At 32.8% G+C, this 24,731-nt stretch overlaps 1 protein-coding gene across 1 annotated transcript; it reads left to right on the top strand.

The window, feature by feature from the left end:
• The first annotated feature begins 502 nt into the window (after window positions 1–502).
• LOC147075779 (zinc finger C4H2 domain-containing protein) lies at window positions 503–23,570 on the top strand. Its single transcript, XM_085942083.1, has 5 exons — window positions 503–670; window positions 5,271–5,442; window positions 9,326–9,504; window positions 11,205–11,504; window positions 22,832–23,570. Exons 1-5 carry the CDS (start codon window positions 612–614, stop codon window positions 22,956–22,958), a joined length of 837 nt encoding a protein of 278 aa, XP_085798209.1. The 5' UTR covers window positions 503–611; the 3' UTR covers window positions 22,959–23,570.
• Window positions 23,571–24,731: the final 1,161 nt, after the last annotated feature.

The following is a 24,731-nucleotide window of genomic DNA, read 5'->3' as shown; positions in this document are numbered from 1 at the left end:
CGAAGAGATCCGAGAGAGTAATGGGGGATTATAACGTAATATTAGTTAGTGATAAAAATACAGTACTGATCTACAGTATAAAGTACTGATCAGGGTTCATGAAATTCTCAAGATTTATCACTCTGTCTCGTGGAAGTAAGTTACTTCAACAGACTTATTTTTATAAAATTAGAAAAATACGTTCATATTTTCGGAAAATTCAAGCACCGTCAAATTTTCATTTCATGTAATAAAACGTTTTCTTGCAAGTAAAATTAGGATCATAATATAATATACCTAAATGAAACCGAGACAGAGAAATGGGCGGTGCTAGGAGACGCCTTCATTCAGCAGTGGACCGACCCCAGCTTATGATGATAATATAATCACTTTTTTTAATTTTGTCTTATTAATCCATTTAAACTACATTTTTGAACGAATGATCGATTTATAGAAATGGAATTATCAAATTTGTAGTCTGGCAGCTTTGTAATAAACATCCCTGAACGTATTATATTTGTCTATGCCTATTTTATTTCAATTGCCTTGCCATAGAATTTACCTGAAATATCGCTTCGCGGTCCGAAACAATCATTGTCAAATGTTGTGTATGTAAATTTTTGGACAATAATATGACAGCAGTGAATGAGCGGGATATATATCACAAATTAGAAGCCATGAAGGATATACGGTAAGCTTGCGGCCTAATTTTATTTCAACAAATCGTTCAATAATCCAGCTTATCATTATGCATCATGGCTGATAAGTATTTGTCAAGAGTATTTCGTCGCCCGGGAGTAAAGCTTTCACCTGTGGACTCGATCGATAATTGCGTTATTATAATGGTGTTTTTTAAAACAAATCACTTTCAATATTATTAGTATTGCAAGTAGCCAACCGATAGTAATGATGACGTTTATTTACACTACAAATTTTTTAATAAACATTGATGATTCGTACCAATTTTTGAATGACAGATTTTGTTTGGATTGATAAAGTTGGTGAAAATAAACACAATTTTTATGCTTTTTGTCGTTGCTGTCAGAGTTGTAGTGCTTACTGGTATTTATTTCGATGCCTATATTATATTTTATGACTATATAATCAAATTTTGGGATTTGCATGGTGCTTCCAAGACACACAATCAAAAACGTTATAGTCAAATTTGTATAGGATGTCACTTACCGAAACGAATGTTCTATCTCCTTTTCATGATAAAAGTATCTATAAATAATAAAATAACGAGTATATACCTAGGTGGTTTCAAATAATTAGTATCTAGTAGTAATTAGTAAAATGTTATGTGGAACAATCCATGGAGGGAAGCGACTATGATATTCATGTTGGCGAAGTAACAAGATACGTTGTGGCTACTATAGTAGTCGGTAGTAAAACTTATTACCATAACCTTTGTGATCATATTGTGCAGTGGTGAAGACAATATTAAACAATGTTTGGGGTGGAATTCTTCTTTCTTTCATTCTGTCTTATTTATAAATTATAAGTCGTGGGTTGATCGAAGTGTGTATGGTATATTTTATCTATTAACTTTTACATTGATTTGATACAACGCGAGTATAACAAGTTTGTGGGGTAATTTATAATGCTAGAACTACGGCGCAGTCAAACCATGTACCTAGTTCAATCTCAGACTCTGATAGTTTAAACTCTAAACGCAATTATTCGTTTTCTGAATGCAAGCAAGGCTACTGTAGTGAACTAGGTGAATTAAACATAATAATTTTATTATTTAACGTTAGCTCGCAATACATCGTCGATACTTAGATCGCGACACTAACACCACCGCCACTCAAGTTATTGTTGTTGGTATCTATTTAACATGTTTTACCATGGCAAATAATAACACCCTTCTCAAAGTCATAGATGACTTAAAAGGGTGTACAATAATATAATAGGTGATAAATGAACATAAATGATTCTTGCGAAAAAAAATTTCATTAATCCAATTTTCAAGGTTATTATAACCATCAAAACTTTACGTTGGAATATCTAAGAAATAAAAGTGATAATCATCTTGTTTTTTATACCTACTATACCAGGGTTGGCGAACCTTTTTACGTACGCGTGCCAAAATTTCTTAAATATTATTTTTCGACTGTGTAATGTGTCGAGCAGTTTTTCATGGGGGAAAAAAGTTTTTAAGAATTCTATTAAAAAATGACAATGTTCTAGAATCTATATACCACTCACAGAACATAGCACACATATAGCTTATCACTTTTTTCAATTACGCCATACATTTCGGTCCACTAATTTTGAAACTGTCTGCCAGAATTACAACTACTAGCTCCTCTTGTTTTTTATTTGGTACAGCCATGTTTGTGGGTAGAAATGATATTAGGTTGGTTCTTTAACGCATAAATTGAAATTGGCATTGCTTATATCAGATGAGGCATTCTCTCGCTACAGTGGTCTCAAGCATTGTAAATCGATCGAAATCAGAGGTTTGCGGTGCGGCTTCCTCTAGTGAGTGCGATAATATTATATGTGACGCTTAAAGCCTAATGACCGACCTATGCAATTATATATTTACCTTAAACGTAATTCTTATTCTTGAAGAGTACCTATTGCTTGCTATTTTTTATACAATGCCATCACTGTCATTTATGATTATAGGTATTATTTTTTCTCTTCAAACGCGTGCCATGCAAAATCATCTCGCATGCCACCAGTGGCACGGGTGACATAGGTTCGCCACCACTATACTATACTGTAATAATAGTAATAATCTCTTTTGTTTTTTGATTCACTTTAAAATTTGTTCGCTAAAACATAAATTGTTACGTGCCAGGACTATTTCAGTTTAAATGTTAGTCATTTGTTCTTAAGGGGACGCTCTACAGAATTGCCCTTGAGAATTGAAAATATGATTTTTTTACATGTGGTCCGGAATTGTTGCTCTACTGGTAATATTCAAAGGTCGCCGACAATGCTTTGGTCTAAAGTAAATAATGATCTCGTAATTAAATTTAAATCATAACACTGTCAAAGTGTATAAAATATGGGGTGACCAAGAAATGATATCTTCTAATATACGTAAATGTTACTAAATTCAATTTGTTAATCAGCTGTTTGGTGGGAAATATTGCAACCAATATGATGGATAGCCACAATATAAACTTAATAATAATATATTAATAACGTTTTAACCTGAAATTGTCCGAGAGCTAAACATAGAAGGATGTTGAAATACATATCTACCTACATTTTTATTTCATGTGCTATCCAAAAAACATTATTAATGAATAGTATTTATTTTGAATGTGTAAGACCTATTACATAATTATAAAAAAAAAATAGGTACATATTGTTTAATTCTAATGCATATTTTAAAAAAAAGTGGAATATAGTGATGTCTGTTTATTATAAAAAGAAAGTGACTTTTTATTAAAAGAAATGAAAATATAATTAATTATATTTTCATTTCTTTTAAAATGGAATTCTACCAAGTAAATGCTAACTCAATTAATGACTTTTTATTACTTACCCGATTAGTTTAATTAATTTAGTCTGACACTTTTACAAACAAGTAACGCAATTTTACTTTTAGTTGGTAGGTACAATAATTATTGTATTTTGTTGGTAAGTAAAGCCAATGCAAGAAATAATTTATACTTATAAAAAATGATTATTAACGTGTCACGTGTAACGAGTCACCCACAATTTTTTTTTATTCAAAGCTAGCGGATCGCTGAGAACAAGACAAAAGGTACCGACAGTATTGAATCACCCATGGCTGTCGAAGACGTCTTGTTTTTATGATAAATTGTTTTTAATTGTGTGCAATTTGGTGGAAAAATATAATATATACAGTTGCTTACCATTCGGTTATCCAATGAGCTGGGTTTTGTTTACTCTTCTGCCGACATCCTACAGTTTTATTTTTTATCTTGCCCATCTCGTGTAAGGCTATCTGATATTATATAAGTCACACAGTACAACAGTGTTTAAATCTAATATGTAATTGCACAGGATTAGTTAAAAACTATAACGAAATTAACATTTTAATGATTTACAGATTTTCCTATGTTATATCAACTTAATAGCAATTTTAATGATACAAGATACATATTACGATATACCCAAAATACACATCATCAGATAATATGTGAAATATTTCGATAAGCAAAAAAATAAGAACAATACAAAAATAACATAACATAATCAGCTAGTCTTTTCATACTTATTTTAAATGAATGTTGTATGCCGTTTGACGCTTGGAAATATGTAATTATTCCATCTGTACTACTGTACAGATGAAATAATAAGAAAATAGCTTACTAGCAATTTTTAACTTTAAATTTGTAACTCTTTAAAACGTTCCATTAGATTGATATTATTTTGACAGCCCTGTATTCCTACGGCCAGCATCAGGTTACGTCGCATACATGTTATGTTTGAAGATAATAATACTAATAATAATAATGATTATTCATTCGAATGAGAATTGTAATTAATAATTATTGCGTTTCGTAAAATAAATCCCCGATGGTTAGAGGTTTTTGAGGTTAGACTGAATTAAAATGACGTCCTTTCAACGCTGAGGTTAATTTCTGACAGAACTATGAATGACCTTGTCCTGTTCAGCTCCAGTCTTAATGTACTTAATTTTAAACATAAAATTTATAAAAGTAATAAAATCTATTTTTGTTTGCCCGTCTCTGCTTTGTACCATTATACATTTATTTCCTCAATCCTTACATCATATGCTTAAAATGCATCTGTTAGGTTAATGATTCGCACTTGTAATACTAATACTGGAAGAACACGTTTGTCAAACATTTCCTGCTTCCGGAATAATGGAAGGTCACTTATTAATATTTTATTTAGACGTCTCCAAAATTCCCTAAAGAACAATTTTGGACAAATTAGAGAAAATCAAAGGGAACGCATTCATACTAATGCCGAATGCTTTGTGCAAATTTTAGTTAAAGATAGTGATCTTCTAGTAAGTATCTTGAGGGTAAGAAGGCTCAGATGTACATGTCAAGATGTTTGATGCAACGAATCTTTATGATAATTTAAGATTTTATAAAGGATCCCCTATAAGCTTTTGTCTCCTAGGCCGCCTCCAGAGGGATACATAGACAGTGAGTGGCCGCTGGAGATAGCTCACGACAAATGAGCCACTCTTGAATATTCTATTCAGACATCTATGTATTCTCAGCTCTTCAGAAATTCCTCTCATATATAATATGCATTTTATGATATTGAATAAATTATATGAAAAGTAGAAATGCTTATGAGGGCTTTTATTTATTACTTTTCAGAAATAAAACTATAGCACTGGAGCGGCTTAAGCGGAGTATATTAAACGAAGTTAGATCGGGAGACCAAGAGGGAAGATGTTTAGCACAATACCGAAGGGAGATGGAGCTATTGCAGCAGGAAAAGATGAGCCACGTGGAGGAACTCAGGCAGATTCATGCAGACATTAATGCTGTGAGTACTGTTGTATTATAAATGTGGTAATATTTGCTTTAGTTAGATGAGCAGACTCAGATATTCTTGTTGTCAGCAATCCTTTAGCGTTAAGCTGGCGCTACCGACGTTCAGGTTCTTGGTCCGACTCCAAAATCGTCCTTCAAGGATCTGTGACCTGTGTTCTCTCGTTGGGCAGCAACCTTAAATTGCAATTTTACATCTATAATTGTGATTGTACAGTGCATGGACCCCACATCCTGAAGCGGGCCCCCAATGATGTTCTACAGTAGTATTACCCAAATGGTATTCCGCGGAACCTCAAAAGTTCCACGAAGTAAAATCTAAGGTATTCTATGTATTTTCAGCGTTTTTTTTTGTATTTTTAAATAAATCCACTTGAATTATTGAGTTGTCGGTATTTGTGTCATATTATGGTCGTGACCCCCTTTTGTGGTAGCTAAGTAATATGCGACCCTTCACCATATTGGATAAATAACCATTTTATGTTAGTCAAGAAATACACTAAAAACAATTATAAAAAAAAGTTCTACACATTCATTACAATTTAATTATATTAATTATCATATCACATCAAATTACACTTTATTTTACTATTAGAGCAAATTTGTGGTTTGTGTTTATCTCACTTAACTGCTCGACCCGCCCGAGCCATCAGGCTAGAGCCCTGTCAGCACCCCTCTTGTGGGGGTAGAGCTCTGATCTTTTCATACCTGTTGCATGTGCATCTTTTGCCAACCAAACAACGCCTTCACCGTTTATTTAGCCGCAGTCAAATGATGCAGAAGTAATATTCAATTGAATATTGAGAGCATGTTTCATTTTACTTGATGTTATGTACATGTACTTATTCAAAATAGAATAGATATTTTATGCTTTCTGCATGCTCTCTCGATATTATGGCGCACGGTTACACAACAGCTGTGTTTTGTTATGGCTTACTCAATGGGTTATAAACAAGCTTATCCAAACAGTCGTCTTCTTTGTTTTTTTAATCCACAGTGTTTTCAATACAATTCATTTTGTCTGTACATCTTTTATTATTAGTCTATTTAAATTCATTCAACATTTGTGGCAAAGAATTTTGACTGTAATTAATAGAGGAAGTCGTTTGAGGTTTTAGTATGCTCGATGCTAATTCAGCAATGTTTCCACAAAAGATTTTAAACTAAACAAAAGAATTCTTTAAAATGGAAAATATATTTTTCTCAATGTCAAGAATTGCTAAAAATAGTTAAAGGGCCACACGTCATGCTGTGATAAGAAATACTTATTGAAGAACTGAAGCATTAACATTGAATTTTAGGTTTGGAAGAATGGTGTTGTTTCATATTTGATAACACAAGTCTCCTTTGTCACAAGTCACAATTCATCACATTATATTATCCAACCCCTTCCCCTCATTACAACATGATGTCGACCCTTAATCGGCAGAACAACGTAAGCGACACTTTTTGGTAAATTGAGTTTTAAATGGAGAACTGTTCAATATCACCTAGCGCATAAGTGACAAAAATATTAGAGCCCGATCTCAATCACGTGACATTTTTTTAGGGTCTGTGCCTTTTAGCGTTTTAACTTGTATCGCATTATAAAGTAGAGCAAAACAACGTAACCGACGTTATTTGATAGTGTAAGCTACGGTACGGTTTATTCGGTGGTCCGTCTGGTAGTGAGTTGTGCGAAAAACGATTTGGGAGCAAAGCTCGCGCCGTCCAGTAAAACTGGCTGAGATAAAATAAACCTGGTAATAGAGTTTATTAAACAATAATTACCCGCCGTTACATCTCACTACTGTCGGAATAATCTACGAAGAATAGTATCTTCCTATAGATTTTTGAAATGTTAAAAATGTATAAGTATAAAATTTATACTGAAAATTTGGATTCTTTGAATGAATCCACTAATGTCGTGATTCGGAATGTTTTCAGAAACGAATTTAATAGACAGTAAGTTCAACTTGGGTTTTCATCTACCAAAAAAGATAATAGTGTTCTTTTTGCGAGAAAGTAACAAATATGTCTGGTGACGAGAGACTTCGGCTAATTGAAACGGATACTTACAAATGTCCCCTTACCGTAAAGGATAAATGCAAGGAGATGTTCTTTAATGATCTGGCCAAAAGTAAAAATCACAATGACATTTTGTGCGCAAGTTTTGACCTCGAGAAGGTGCTAAACACTCCCTAGTCGAAATACGCATACTATAATGAAATTATCCACGAAAGTGGAACAAAAAATGGATACTGCTTTTTATGGGGTGAAACTGATGGTAAACGTGGCAGTAATGAGATCTCAGCAATCATGCACAAATCTTTGGACAGGACTGACAAAGCGGGAAAAAATCAAGGAATTATTATACTGTGATTGGTCAGAATAAGAACCGGGCAACACTGGGTATGCTATCTTATTTTATGAAAAATTCAACTTTCATTGAATTGATAGAAATACATTTTCTATTACCAGTGGGTCTATTCTGTATTTATCGACCGCTAAAGTGATAAAGTGATAAATATTATCGAACTTAGGGTAGGTTTGTATTATAGAATTAGCACTTATTGTAACAATTACAATATGTTGATTATAATTGTTGCAATAAGTACTAACACTTTTATATAAACCTACCCTAAGTTTGATAATATCTATCACTTTAGCGGTCGATAAGTATAGAATAGACCCACTGGTCGTACTACGATGCCGGTCGATTCCATTCATGCGACAATTGAGTCATTTATATAGTAGTTTGGGCACTATCAAAATGACCCACCATCATTTCCAACGCTAGGTCATCATGTCATATGCAGAATTCCGTGACTGGAAATCTTTCGCTGCTACTTGCATTCCTTCAAAGTTCAAAATTAAATTTGGTGAATTATGAAAGGCATAATTTAAAAAACTTACCAAATGTTGTACCTACTCTGGTGACAGTAGGACTAAACTGTTAGACCTAGAAAATGTCATCAGATCCCGATCAAGTGCTGTGATGCTTTAAGCGCAGCCACCCTTGCTGTATAGTGCTAAATCACCGATATCGGAAATCCAGTATAACGAGTAACAGTATAAAAGTCTCTGTATTAAATGTAATATCCCTCAGAGATGATGGATGAGTTTATGAAACTGCCACATGGATTATCAGTGGAAGATACTTTACCGGAATCCGATCAGGAAGATGTGAATGAGGATAATACAGCGATTACTGCTTAAAAATGTGGGACAATAATTTTTTTGTAAAACTGAATAGTTGATTACAATTTTATTTTATCATAATTAGTAGGTCCCCATATTTAATTATGTACGAGTAGATACGTACCTATTTCATTTTGAAAAATAACAATACCTGATAATATTAATAATATAAGCGAAACCTTAAAAATACCAATCATTTATTTTTATTTTACCTATATGTGATTAAGTATCTACAAGCAAAAATATTAATTTAAAAAGTCAAAGTATTTTTAATTTATTTAACAACGTCCCCTTTCGTAAAATAAATGGGTGCTTATGTTATTTATTTTAATACTTAATCAGTAATGCCCTGTGATGATAATTAGCATGAAATTTATAAATAAAAACGACTACGCCAAATAGCGTAAGCGACATGCCTGGAAAAAATATCGTGTCATAGACATAAGCAAAACAGCGTTACCGCCACTATCTCGAAAACTAAAAGCACTAATGCAATTGTTTTATAATTTCCGTATAGGCAGTAACCAATTATTATTAACCACATTAACAGAATTCATTTTTGGAACTAATTACGGAAATAATTTAAAAAAAACCTTCTCCTGTAAAATTTATGAATTGTCGCTTACGTTGTTCTGCCGATTAAGGGTCGATGTCTCTTATATTGATGACCTCTAATGTTGAGTATTGTTTTGTTGCAGATGGAAACAGTAATAAAGCAGACCGAAGACAGCGTTACGCGGAAGCTTTCGGCGGCCCAACGCCTGCATGAAGACTGGCGGCCGCTGAAGGCAGAGGTGGATGCGCTGCGACGTCGCTGCCTCGGCCTGCAGCGCCTGCCCGACTTGCATGAGGAAGAAGGAAGCCCTGTCACGCCCGAGTGAGTTTTTCTCATTTCTATCACATTATCATATGCCAAAGTCCTACTGTCAATTGCTTTGGTTACTCATGAGTGGCATTCGGTGACTTGAAATGGTGCTTGCTCAAGACATTCATTTATTATTTCTAAGTTAAAATCGTCGCCGTAGATGTCAAGGGAGCCAAGCCACAAATTTGGCGAAAATGAGTAAAGTACACAAAAGCATTTTAAAATCGTTGTAAGCCACAAAACTCTTGACTACCATACACGTGTGCCAACTGTAGATTTCAATATTCAGTGGTCAAGAGATATAACACACATAACTTCTAAGATACTATTTTTTTTAGTTATTTGTACAAAATAATAAAAAGATAACACCACAAAGTATATTTTATGTTCAAAGTTTCACCATTATATCTTTAAAAAAGTTCAATAAAAAAATGTTACTTTTTTTTGTCACACAAAATCTTTGCACACCTGTTTCTCAGCATTATGATTTTGTGGGCTTGCTCCCTTGACATCTACGGCGACGAAATATTCCTTATGCCTAATCCAGACCAAGGTACATTGGTTTGCTGAACATTGAACATTGTATACAAATAGTTCGAAAACCATAACAAAATTGTTTCCAAATAAATTAATATCTTTTTAATACAAATTACCTTGGATTTTTGTTTCTCAACTTGAACATAATATACAGAAGTTCTTGGTTTGGACTAGGCTTCAGTTGATCTCGTTATCTATCTATGTGGAATTATTGTAGTAAGAATATATTTTGGAAAATAATATTATTTATTATTTAACTAGTTATATAATATTAGTTTCACTTTGATCAGTTTGATTTTGTATACAATTATTCTATAAGTATATTCTAGTTGACCGAATGAATAAAACTAATCCAACTAACCCAGAATAAATATGTACGTAACACGCTATCTGATCGGACCGTGCAAATAATTGTGTGTAAATTTTTCCTAGCCTTGCATGATGCGTACAATTTTTTGTATGGATATATATTATCTAAGTTGGCATGACACACGGTGATGTGCGTGTATGTTGGTATCTTGGAACAATTTTAGAGATGTGCCACATCAGCAGTACCCATAGACCGCACACGACTTTACTCATTTTTACTCGATTGATTATCTAAATACAGTAAAACCTCGTTAATATGAATTCCATGGGACCGAAAAACGAAAAAAAATTGGAATTACAAAATATGAAGTGTATGGGGGAAAATTTTAAATTTTGAAAAACTTTTTTTTATATATTCATTAATTTCGTTTCCTATCACAGATGTGCCTACAAAATTGGGTCATAAATGTCAGGATTATTTTTATTACCTTCATAAAAAAAAATTTTTGATGTTTTAAGAAAAGTCTGTCACTATTTTCAATAACTGGCTCATGAAATACTGTTACTTTATTACAATCATTGAATATTTTTATATGCCAGAACTCTGAAATCATTTCGAATTACGAAATTCGAATTAAAGGAATTCGAAGAATTTATATGAAAATAATGTTTAAGGGACTTTTTTTTCGGGAAAATCTCGAATTATGGCGAATTTCAAATTATCAGTGTTCTTACTAACGAGGTTTCACTGTAATGATTGTTTAAAAAGAAAAATCTTTTGGGATATAATAAAAGTTTATTATATATATTAAATATTTAAAAGTTGAACAAATGTACATGTAGTGATCCGTGTTTTTGTTTTGCAGCCGGTTCCCGTCAACGGCAGGTAGCAGTGGCAACACGTTCTCGTCTCAGCTGGCGACGCCTGCGCCCCTCCGACCCCTCCCAGGCGCCCCCTACATGTCGGCCGCCGCCTCGCAGCCTTCGCAAACGTCCATCCCTCCGGCGGGTGGCGGGGGAGGGGCTGGGGGAGGCGGCTCCCTCTCCAAGCCGTCAGGGGTGTCCTCGCACCCCGTGCACTTGGCCGCCTCGCACCCGCCGCCCCCTCATGCGCCCCCGCCCGCCTTCAGGTCTGCCGCTGACGATTTTATCACTGTTTCCCTCAGGTCTGCATTTATTTTTTATTTTATGATTTTTCCCGTTTTTTACGTTTCGGTCTTCTAAAAATCCGCTTTCAGACTTGACAGATTTGTTGAGTACCTGTACGTACCTGTAATTATTTTATTAATAAAAGTATTTATCTCATAAAAATACTAAAATATTTGTACACTCACTTGTCAGTCAAATACATAGATGTCACTGTTAAGTTAACTTAATTATTCTTGACTTCGTTATTATTAAAAAAAAAAAACGTGGTTTTATCGTGGTTTAAATTAAGTGCTGCCATCTTCAAAATTCCTAGTTTCTGTATCTTTATTAAATATTTTTCAATCGGTATACATTAGCGAAATTATGAAAACTGCGCAATATGAATTAAATAATTATGAATTCACAGATATTAAACACTAAATAATTTAATGGTTGGTTTATCAGATAATTCTTGATTATTTTGACAGCTGCCACTTGAGTTTTTCTATTCTGCCATTAAGTGTCGTGGCGTAGTCACTAAGTTGTCGATTTCAGCTGCCCATGACTATGCACAACTTTGCTTCTGGCCCTTCAAATTTTATTTTCTGTCAGTTAAAGAAGTACTTTCAGGATGGTATGAATACTTTAAAAGTATTTGATCATTTCAAATGGTGAACCTGCACGATTTTTTTATTAAACTTCGATACCGGAGAATAATTTAACCATGCTTATATGCAATATTTCGGCTTCTTACCCGAAGTCCATTTTTTTTCATACCGAATGTTCAAATTTAAATTTACATGAAGCAAATATTACATTGCGTTTTTTCGTTGCACGTTGTCAATGTATTCTAATTGATAAAAGTTTTGTATTCCTGTACCAGGATTTTGTTTTTTGGCATGTTCAGGATTCAATTATATCTTTATGATATCTATATAAAACTGACGACGATTAAAGTTTGTTATTGTTAATGTTAACACAATTATTGTGTATTTGGCTAGTGCATGCTTTGTTTAATATAAATAAACAATTATACTGTACATAGTTTAGTCAGTTCACATATAAAGGGCCTGATGGTGCCGACTGGAAACTTTAAAACTGATTTCCATGGAATGGTACAAATCTCTGATTTAAATTAAATTTCTATCGGTACCAGGGTGTCAATAGTTTTAATTTTCTAAATAGTGTTAATTTGTTATAAACTGAAGTTCTATCCATCACCGTAAATATTGATTTTGTACTATGGACAATTTTGAATTACTCTGTACCATGCTGTCAATGCTGAAAGCTGATTTTTTAAAATTAATGTTTTAATAATTTATAATCCCAGTAGATTTAGCATTTTAATTAATTTTATTTACTGTTATTTTTTTTTAATTTCTGTTTGGCATCTGCACTACACTACTATGACTAGGGCTCTCAAATCGGTAGGTCCCGGGGCCGATAAATTATTTGAAAATATCCATTAAAAAACCTTGAGGCGCGATGGTATCTACCTCCGCATAGATGAATTTGTGGTCTCCAAAAGCTCAACAGAAGTACATTGCTAATTTCTATTAAATATAATATTATCGATTGCAAAAAAATATAGCACCGGATAAAATATTTACAATTATTGTCAGAAGCCACCCTAGTTTTCACATGTTCAAAAATTAGGGCAAATCCGAATAGTATTATTCATTGGTGAAGGGTGGAGGTAAATTGTGAAGGTGTAACATAAATGGTGCACACTGAACTTTGTCAGTCATACTTGTTTGTTATCATTGAACTAAGAATACAAATTGCAGATGGTATTAGTTAGTTTTATAAAATTTAACTAAACCCTGCCTAAACCGAACCATAATAGATAAAAAATATTTATATACATAATTCTAGATATTTTATAGATAGAAGAATATTTTTTATCTTTTATCTATTATGGTTTGGGTAGGCAGGGTTTAATTAAATTTTAAAAACTAACCAGCCCCATCTGCAAGTTGTATTCTTAGTTCAATGAAAACATAAAGTATATTTGACAAAGTTTAATGTGCACTATTTATGTCGGACCTCTACAGCCTACCTCCACCTTTCAAATAAACGAGTTTTCATTAAACTTTAGTTGATCTCGACCAGGTGGCAGTAGGTAAAGATTGAACGAGTGAACTGTTTTTTTTTTATTATTTCTACGAAATTGACTAATCATATTAGTAGGTAAACTTTATTTCAATGACTAATATTTAAATTATTAGCAAGTTCAAGTAAATTACATCATAAAAAATATTGGAGAAATCCACGACGTCGGTTAGTAATTGAAGTAATAGGTATCTACTTTGATTAAATAAACAAAAACCGATTGCCAAAGTAGCTTGATTTAGAAGAACGCTAATGAGTGGATATTAAAAAGGCAAATAGTTAAAATTTGTCGCAATTAGTACATCACCTTGTAGCATAGAGGCACGGACGGGGCGTAAATCCAGGAGATGCAGGGTTCGATTCCCTGCCGGGGGCTTACTTTTTTCAAAAAGATTTTTTTTATTGGTTATATATTTTCTCAGATAGTGTTTTTCAAAAATTATGTATGACTAATATTTATTGTAAAATTATTTTTGGCAATTAGTGCGAATTAATACATTGGGCGCTAAAGTCGCGCTGGTTAGCATGCTATTTAAATGTGGTAATTAAAAAGTAATTATCTAGTCAGCAGTCAATGTGAACAAATATTCCATATTACAGGCGGACCTCGACTTACGAACGTTCGACTTTCGCACATTTCAAAAAAATCGTTTTTTTAAAACGTCGCGCTGGCCGTGGGGTTAAGATATCCCCTTCTCGCTCGCTCACAAGCAAATGCATTTCTTGCGTCACTTGCATCCTGCTCGCACCCGTCACTTTGCTTGTGAGCTGGCTAGGATAGGTTTAGTCTTGCGCAAGAGCGCGTGCGGGCGTTGTCGTGTTGTGCGTTTTGCTAATTTTCTTCATTTGAAATATTTCACCCTAAAAATTTATAAACATGAGTGAGAAACGGAAAAACTGCAGTGTTGATACGAACAAAAAGAAATCAAGGACATATAAACTTCACATGACGTTCTGATTGCGGTGAATCTTTTGCTTCAATCGGACGTTCGTATGATACAAATAGGTCTACTACGATATGTTCAATTTTGAAAAATAAAAATGAACTTAAGGAATACGTTCAAAATTGTGGAAATATATTATCTTTAAAGGTTGTTTCCAAAAGACACGGCATAGTTATGGATGAAATGGAAAAATATTTGTCATCATGGATCGATGACCAACATCAAAAAGATGTCCCTCTGAATATTTCAATTATTCAAGCGAAGGCTCTTAGTTTGTACAAAGATTGGAAGGCTAGAAAAAGAAGATTCTAACACGATTTTTCAAGCAAGTAACGGTTGGTTTATATTAAATTCACTGGAGAATCGGCTGATGCGGATAAAGATGCTGCAAAAGAATTTATTTCCTCATTATCCAAAATTATTGAAGATGGAGAATATTCCTCTAGCCAAATATTTAATGTAGATGACACAGGTTTATTTTGGAAAAAATGCCTAGTCGTACATTCTTATCTAAGGAAGAATCAGTTGCCCCTGGGCATAAACCTTCTAAAAACCGATTGACATTGCTTCTTGGTGGAAACTTGGCTGGTGATTTAAAATTGATGCCAATGTTAATTTATCAACCAGAAAATCCCAGAGCATTGAAAGGGAAGGATAAAGAATTGCTTCTAGTAATCAAATAAAAAAGCCTGGGTTTACTGCGTTAATATTAAAAGATTGGTTTACTTTACATTTCGTGCCAGCAGTTAAGCAATATTGTAAAGTTAATGATTTACCATTTAAAATATTTTATTTAAAATAAGAAAAAGAAGAGTGGCAAACAGTTAACTCCTGATAACTTTTTAATGGAAACACCCGCATACCCCACTTAAACATGTCTCTTAAACATCTTATATTTACTTGATAAATACATATTTCAAAATACACACAATTTAATTTTTTTTTACTTCCTTCTACTTTCGAACATTCAACATTCGCACACCTTTTCAGGAACCAATTATGTGCGAAAGTCGAGGTCCTCCTGTATTATTTATATCAATAATAATCGCATTATTTATTTTAGTCTATGGTGCTAGCTGACAGATTACAGCATATTGTCCAACAAGAAGATTTGGGCGTAAGCCAAAGGCGCTGTCGTCGACTAAATGGGAGGAGCTTGTTAGTTTATAATGGAAGTGCGGTTAAAAATGGGAGGAGTTTGTTAGTTCACAGTTTTAACACGTAGCCAAGAAGTTCTTGTTGGACAATAGATAATAACTCAATCCAATTTCCAATATGCAATTATTTCAAAATAATACTTACACTGTTTATTTCTACGATACACTCATAAATTAGGTAACCAAAGAACGGTGAAGATTGGTGATACATTAAAAAGACATACGGAATAATAGTCAAGTGTAAAAATCATATGTGCATGTATGATTTTTTTTACTGAATAGAATATTACTATTATAAGCGTAGACAATAAGTACAAATATAAAAATCATTTACAATGAATAAAATTCAAACATTTTAAATTAATAAAATTCGCCGTTCTCAAAAATCAGTATAGCATAATAGAGTTCGCCAATGCATTTCATAAAATCAAAATAAATATAATGTAACCTTTGACACGAAGACACTCGTGCTTAATCCTTCGTATAAAAACGCTCTAAACATGCGAAAATAAGGAACATTGTTCAAAATAACGTTATAGATAACAATATTTATATAAAATTTAGCCGTGTTAACTAAATGATATTGGTATTATTTCAGATAATTCCGACTCAAATTTAATCAATAAAATAAGAAATACGAGTGAAAATGGCTTGGATGGTTTTTATTTACTCTTTGATTAGTGATTGTTTTTATAAGATATATCCATAGTCAGTATTCCGTATCCGTATTCATTTAAATTTATTAGCCCCATGAAAACATTTCGCATCCACAAACAAATGGCCCAGTTAATACAGCCTCGATAAAACGGCTCTGAAATTAAACCTCAATGATTTTCATTAAAATGCCACTTTTCCTACTTAAAATTAACGTTTCGTTTTCATTACCTATCATAAATATTCATGAAGCGTGAATATGAAGCTTTCATATTAAATATACCAAACTAACCTTGTAACCAGGTATAGAGAATATTATACGCAATGTTAACGACAGGTATTGTTGCCAACGTAATAACTGTATTGTTAATTATTAAGTTTATTAAAATATTTCACTGTTCTCTGTGACCGTACTTATTGTCTACGCTTATAATAGCGGTTTTGCCTTGGTTGTCTATGCTCAAAAAGTGGCGTTTAGATGGTTTCAGGTATAGACTCGAAAAATCTGACGTTTCCCAGGGTAAGCTCTCGCAACATAGAGCCCTGAATACATAATGTCGTCGCTGCATATTCAATATATCGTATGTGACAGTTGACACATTCTGAGATTATCGAAAAAACTGTTATGAAATATTTTTTCTTAACCTTTTCTATGCCTCACGATATTACTTTGGCAGTATTTGATGGGCCGCAGATTTTTAATGACACACGATGAATGTAGAGCGAAGCTCTTACTACAATCGCTGTGATACCGATAATTTGATGCCTAGTATTTCATAATTATTCAATGTCACTGTGTTTTTTAAATTGTGCAAATCAATCGACAGTGGCTAGAATTTGAGTTTAAAGTCGGACAAGATAACTTGCGAAATTTGTATGTGCGGCCTGCCGATCACGGCCTCATAGAGTAAGATAACTCGCTGAAGACAAAACTATTTCACTTGTTATTAGTCAATTTTTTCAAAAAAGTAGCAGATTTGCAAAATACATTATGACATTATATAGGTAGATGCCTACTTCCCCTATTTTAAATGTATCCTAATATTTTCGCTAGTCGCCCGTTGGGTCTTATAAGTTGTCAGGTCTATTTTTAGATGTATCTGAAATTGCATTTAAATACCTACTGTTCGTTTGTATAATCATTGGAACCTCGGCCCTAGTGGCGAATATTTATATTATAATATAATAGAAATAGTAAGTCTACTATTAATAGACCTGCCTGTGCCTTATTATTTGATGTTTATCTACTCAATTACTAGCTTATAGAATAATAGAGAAATATAATTTTTTTGAACAAAAAAGTGAGCAATATCGTGTTTGGTTTTACTTCTTATAGGATAAAAGTAAAGAAGTAGCTAAGTGTAAAAAGTGTACACATCCAAGAACACTTTATAAAATAAATTTATTGAAAGATCATTCGAAGAAGAAAGTGCCAATTATTGGCTATAATTACTATTATAGTTCAACTACATACTATATAGGTATTTGTAAACATCAGCATCTGTACCATATCTTACCTTTACCTATTTTAAAAGTTACATACATATAATATACTTATTTGGATATTTTCGCTATGAAATATTAATATTTTTAAGAGATTTTTATATCTATATTTATGAAATTCCATTTTTTATATTTTTCATGAATACCGGTATTCAATTAGAAATATCGGTAATTGTATTTTCATTCGGTATTGCAATCCCTAGCGTTACTATCCGGTTAAAACTTGATATTAAATAATTTGTGTTATCTGTGTTATTGTTTACCCTATGCGATTTATCAATTTATTCTATAATTTATGTTAGAGGTCATCCAATCATGAAATTTATACAAAGTGCAAAAGTATACACGTTTCTGTTTAGAATTTTGAATCATGTGACGGCTTGTAACAGCGATCTGTCACATGACAACAGACCTGTTTGTTGTTTAAACAAAAGTAATTTTGTTTAAACAAGTTTTGGCTCGATAGACTTTAGAGCCAGAGTAATTACGTAATGTTGTTTGGAAATCATCGATGATTAATTACTTCAAGGTTTCATTGAAACATCTCCCGTCATCTCCCGAATTGTTAACAGAGAAAATGTCTACTAGCCTTATGCTCGACATATTAGGTCCATGGTCTGGATCCTGTTACACATTGAAAAAAACAGTTGGTTGCAGAAGCGGACATTTTGCGATAAACTACGGCGGGCGGTAATAATTACTATCATCAAAAATATTAGAATATCAATTAATTTTTTTTATTTAAGACTGAAGAATTTTGCAGTCGTCATTGAAAATATAATATAACTCAGACTGTCAGGACTGTCAGAAACATAACTATACAGACATTACATCAAAACAATATTAGATAAATTGAGTGAGGACTCATCTCGAGTCAGTAGAATAATTAGTTATGTTGTGATTTTACTTATGCAATCATCGCATGCGATGATCACAACCGAATTGAATTTATACATTCAAATGGCATGGATTGCATAGCAAGTGCATGGATTGTTTTGATTTTGTAACAATTATGTTTCTATTCTTTCTATATTAGAATTGGATGTTAGCCATTTGCTCAACTTATTAGGTCCAAACACATATTGAAAAACAACATGTGATTTTTTCTGCCAGACCCACAATTCGGTCCCGGAATGCACGACATTATAGACCGACACATTACCCGCAGAGCCATTGTGGGCGCTATGTACTGATATGAAAAATATTAACACATCTTTATTTTATAATTTGTCTTGTTGTTTTTATTTAATAAAACGCAATTTTTTTTTTTTGTAGTACTTATTCCACTTTTAATCAAGAGATTAGGACCGGTTTCGTCCGCCTCAGAGGGAGTATACTCAGTTGTATTCAGTTGAAAATGTCCCTCTGAGGCGGACGAAACCGGTCCTAATCTCTTGATTAAAAGTGGAATAAGTACTACAAAAAAAAAAATTGCGTTTTATTAAATAAAAACAACAATACAATGCAATTCCACCATGAATTGACAGTTAACAAAATAAAAGAAATTATAATTTGTCACTAGAAAATCTCATCGGATTAAGGATGTTTCGAAAAGAAACATACTATGTACTATCGTACAAGAACTTCTTGTTCACGTGTTAAAACTGTGAACTAACAATCCCTTCCAGTGCAGCTAATTGCATTTCCGTTTTCAAATGAGGAACGCCCCCAAATTTATCATTTCATCTTACGTCCCGTAGTGTAGATCTTTCAATTGGCATAATTTTAAGCTTTTTATAATGAGAAATTTTTCTATAAAACGATCAGGAGTGATGTTAGAATTATTATTAGTAAATTTTTGGTTTATTACGAAGAAGAAAAGGATTCGCATCTAAAAAGAGAGCCGTTACATTATTTAAGCACGCGTTGTTGCCATGACAGGTACGTCACTGAGAAGTCTTCTATATGCGACTATAGCGACTTCCTGTTATCGCCGACTTGTTGTCGGACAGTATTTTGATTTTTATACTAATTTTTTAGATGTATTTATCCTGCTCCACCATCCATTTTTTATCCACCATTTTGTTGACATATTTCACCGGCTGTGCTTTTTATTATTTCATTTCTTTCACACATTCAAGTGATTAATATTTTCATTACCGCTGTTTTTATTTGGTTTTACAACCTTAATAAATTACAATTTGTATCGTTTCACTGTGAGGTGTGATCAATTTTAAATTCTAATCACATGCCTATTATTTGAAGGAAATTTTTATTGGAATGTTAAAAAGTTTATATATCCATGTAATGTACACTTAACGAAAATTAATCTCCATAAAATTACCAATTCCTTGCCAATTTGTAAACTATTAATATAATCTGGAATATTTTGAATGATTAATTAATTATGTTACTATTTTGTTGATCCATCCAAATGAATGATGCGTTGGATACTAATTCAAAGGAAATATTAAAAAATGATGTATCGAGTTGGCAATGAAATATTGTTTAAATTCTAATGGATTTAGGTTTTTAATAATATCTCGCTGAGAAACATAGTTCATTGTTGATTCTTCAGGGTTTTGACAGCTGTTCCAAATTAGTCACAATTTAAAGATACAATATAATATATCGGCTAGTATAAGATATGCATGGCATTTTATTATCATATGTAAATATAAAAGATACATACATTCATGGATAGTCTCAAAAATTAATTCATAATTTGTCCAACACGGTATCAGGCGGTGTTGCCAATGGCAATTGACAAAAACATGCCAGAAACAGTAAGGAAGTAAGCTAATTGGCAGGAAAAAACACTGGATTTTCATATAATTAATTTATTTTGGGTCGATTGACTAGTTAATTTCCTTAATCGGTTTAAAAACATGTTCGATGCTAAGACGATCATGTGGTCCTCCACAGGGTATAGGTTGTATTAACAGATTCGTGTTTTTTACGAGAAATGTATTCCAGACCCAGAACCGTTTGGCCATCGTGCCGTTGAATACAGATGTTAATATTCTTAATAGGCAACCTTTTCAAAACTTACAATGATACTAAAATATTGTTGAGGAAATCCACTCGCCACTTGCATTTGCATTGCACTGCATTTGTTTAATATGTACGGAGATAGGTTTAATTTTTGTTTAATGAATTACCATTTTAAAAAGCTGCTGTCAACACTACCAATTTAAAACTGTATAATTAGTAAAGAATTACCTTTATGAATGAGTTTTCTCATGCGATCACCTGTTTAATCTACAACTAGTTCAAAAAAGTAGAAGTATTGACAGACTATGTATTCGAAGAATTATAAATGCAGATTTTTTATGTGTTATGTGGAATAACATCTTCCGTGCAACTCAAGTGCAAATCTTTGAATTGCTTTTATTAAATTAAGACACAATGTTTATTGCTCTTTAGAAAGATTTTGGTATTAAATTCTCTATGGTTTATAAAAATACATTGTTATATTTTATGTCGTTTCGTTATAGAATAACTTTTTTTGTGTTGTAGACAAAAAAATATATACGAAGATCCTACGAGCACCTTCAATCGAAAGCACCATTTGCATTCCCTTATGTGAGAAAATTCATTTTATTATTAACGTTTGTCTCTTTGAGTGAAATGACATTTTGTCTTGCGCTTTATTTTTTCTGTCACTGAATTTCATTAGGCTGAAATCAGACTTGAGATTGAAAAGCACAGTTGAAATGGATATGAAAACAAATCTCCTGATATATGAGTGTCTCTTTCTATTGCAATGTCAGAGGATGCAATCAGTTTTCATTCTTAAGGCCGGTATCCATTCGTTGCGATGTTTCGTCTAAGACCGTTCGCACATACTACATCGTCTCGACTGCAACATTGTTATAAATCAAAGCTGCCAGCAATGTTGCAACTTTTTTGCGGGCACATAGTCGCTATGCAATAATGACACACTCTACCTCTGAAACGTAATAAATGAAAATCCAAACCCGATATATGTTATTGCCACAAAATCCCGTCAGACGCCGAAACAACGATTATTATGTATCGGTATGTAAGAAGATGGAAATACTGGGTTTGTCCGTCAATTAGGCACGGTGCATCCATTGAAAGAAATGTTGCTATGTTTATCTGCCATATTTTCGCGCGAGTAAGTACATGTAAAAATTGCGAGTTTGACACTGGGTTAAAAATGGCCAACCGATAGGGTAGCGCCTGCATATGCCACAGTAGATGTTTTTTTGATGAAAAATGTTGCATACATGCTGTGTGTGATCACATTAAGCTATATGTGTTTTGTGAATGCTATCGATAGATTCGACATGTTGCAGTCGAGACGAGTTTGTATGTGCGACCCGGCTAATGATAAGTACACAGGATTACAATAGAAATTGCTGAATTATTTACTATCTGACTGTGGCTATCATCATCATCATTATCCCTTTGATGTGACGAAATAATGACGATATGATGATAACACATTTTAATATGTGACAGTTCAACGTTTAGCCCTCCATACTGTTACGCAACAATGATACGATACATGGATATGCAACAAGTGGATACCGGCCTTTATATTATCAAGTTATATCTGTCCCATACGCACAACACTCGCTTGACAAATATATTAAAGCAATATTTGATTTTCAATGAATTATAAAAGAATATTCTGAATAATCAATATGGTAACAGGACAAATACCCCGTCTGGACAATCCCCCCTCTGACATTAACCCCCCTAAAAAATTAAATTTTCATTGACACAACAAACAATGGATACAAAAATTTATTGGGGGATTTTTGTCTAGGGGGTAATTTTCCTAGAACCATAATATAATATCTATACTCATCAATGTTGTATCTGCATTGATTTATCACCAGGTTTTCCTATAAATGTCACTGGTTTGCCCAGTTTTTCAACGGGCTATGCCTGCTGTTTTGAATTTGTGATTTATTTCATACATGTTAAATTTCAGCATCTGTTGAGCAAGAGCGTTGAGTGTAGTTGAAAACGTTTAATTTGAAGGTAGCGTTGTAAGGAATGTTTATTTTATTGTTGAAGCAGACAGCAGCCACCCCCGATGAAGTCGTGCCTCTCGTGCCACCAGCAGATCCACAGAAACGCCCCCATCTGCCCGCTCTGCAAAGCCAAGAGCCGCTCCAGGAATCCCAAAAAGCCCAAAAAGAAATAGCTAAACACATCCGCTTACTAACTTAATTAATATTATTATAACTACTGTAATGTTTCTCGAATAAGATGTTATTTCTAATTTCCACTGCTCGGTTTAAATTTCAGTCATACGATCATTTTTGTTACCTGCATAAAACAATATTGAGTTGTGAGAATTTCAACTAAGCAGTCATGACACTGCATATTGTCATTGTGTTTGCGAAATCACTCATGTGAGCTCTTATAAAATAGAGTTTTGATTCACAACCAATATATAAAGAAAAAAAGTATCTGATGGTATAAAAGGGTTGAAGAAAAACTTGCCTTTGGTGACAGGACAATAACCCCCCGTGTAAATAACCCTCTCGGACACTATCTCCCACATAAAAAATCACAGACAATTAATTACCCCCGTTTGACATGTCGGCAGAGTAAATTAAATATGGTAAAAAAGATTAATAAGCAGATAAATACAATAATTTTGGATTAGAAGTTCATGAAAACGTGTATGTTTCTGTAGCGCTGGTGAACTCAAATAAGTTTTTATTATGTCAAATTCATTTTAAAACATTAAACAAATCGTCACTGTATTTTAAATACCTCCTATGTGGTTTGAGTCATATTGAGATAATCGAAAAAAAAACTGTTTTAAAAAATAATCATAAATGATATAGGTAGGTACCTATATGTTTTAACATTTTATGTACATCATAATCATAATTAAAATTGGATAATCATATTTTTTTATAATATATTTATTATTAAATGGTAAAATTGTAGCTTTTTCCACATTTTTATCACTTAGGATTAATTAGGGTGCATGATTTTGGATGCTCTCACATAGTATCTATTAATTTGATATTGATTTCATTTGGTGATTTAATTTTTTATTTGATCTTTCCCCAAAAGTGATATAATATATTATATATTATATGGTAGAGGGAAAAAAATGTACATTTTGTGGTATCAATAACTCATTGTCGTCAAAATCACCACATATGAAGTACCTATTTAACATACAGCGACGAAATAAACTTTGTATCCATAATTTGTTATGTCAATGAAATTTTATTTAAAAAAAAAATATTTTTATATGGGGGGTTTTTGATACAAGGGGTTAATGTCCGTGAGGTAATTGTCCTAAAACCGAAGCTAATGATTAATTTTTTAATTAAACTATTTTGTTTTTGTAATAGGACATATTTGCATTGAATAAGATTTGAACTGACAACTAACGCAATTGTTGTGGTGAATGGTGATGAATTCAAATCCCATTTGGTGCAGATATTTTACAATGAACATCGTTTTCGAAGGATTCAGTAATTTAAAATTAGTTTTCTGTCTCCTATAAAGTTTTTATAATCAACGCATGATCGGTTTGGCGTGCACAGTGACAATATAAAACAGTGACAATTTAAATTATTAATATTCGAAGTTTTCGTTTGGTAGACATCGTCTACCAAACTACTGTTAATTTTTTAATGTGGTCACACCGTGGGAGTCGTGCGAGTATTTAAAATGTAAATAGAATATTCATGACTGAAATATCATACGTGGTATTTTTTAAGTATGTATGATATAAATTTCTTTTTTAATTCTGAAACTGTATTCTGAGAATGCGTTTTGAGTATAGGTATATAATTCATAATAAGTCGTCTCAATTTTTAGTATTACGACCAATGTAACATTTTCCAATGATAAAAAAACAATTTTATCACTTTCAAGGCAATTAAACTTAATCTGTAATTTGTGTTTATTTAAAATTTGTGACGATATTTCCATACATCGGTTAATA

This window comes from Rhyacophila brunnea, unplaced genomic scaffold (assembly GCF_057557595.1).
Source record: "Rhyacophila brunnea isolate RB1 unplaced genomic scaffold, BYU_Rbru_1.0 scaffold_14, whole genome shotgun sequence".
In the NCBI taxonomy this organism is placed as follows: domain Eukaryota; kingdom Metazoa; phylum Arthropoda; class Insecta; order Trichoptera; family Rhyacophilidae; genus Rhyacophila; species Rhyacophila brunnea.
The sequence above is the reverse complement of the archived record's forward strand: the minus strand, read 5'-3'. Positions and strand labels throughout refer to the sequence as shown.

Excerpts from the sequence above, each read along its gene's own strand:
- LOC147075779 (XM_085942083.1), top strand. The coding sequence starts at position 612 with ATGACAGCAGTGAATGAGCGGGATATATATCACAAATTAGAAGCCATG. Across the intron at positions 671-5,270 it reads GAAGCCATGAAGGATATACG|AAATAAAACTATAGCACTGG; the intron begins GTAAGCTTGCGG and ends ATTACTTTTCAG. Across the intron at positions 9,505-11,204 it reads GGAAGCCCTGTCACGCCCGA|CCGGTTCCCGTCAACGGCAG; the intron begins GTGAGTTTTTCT and ends TTTGTTTTGCAG.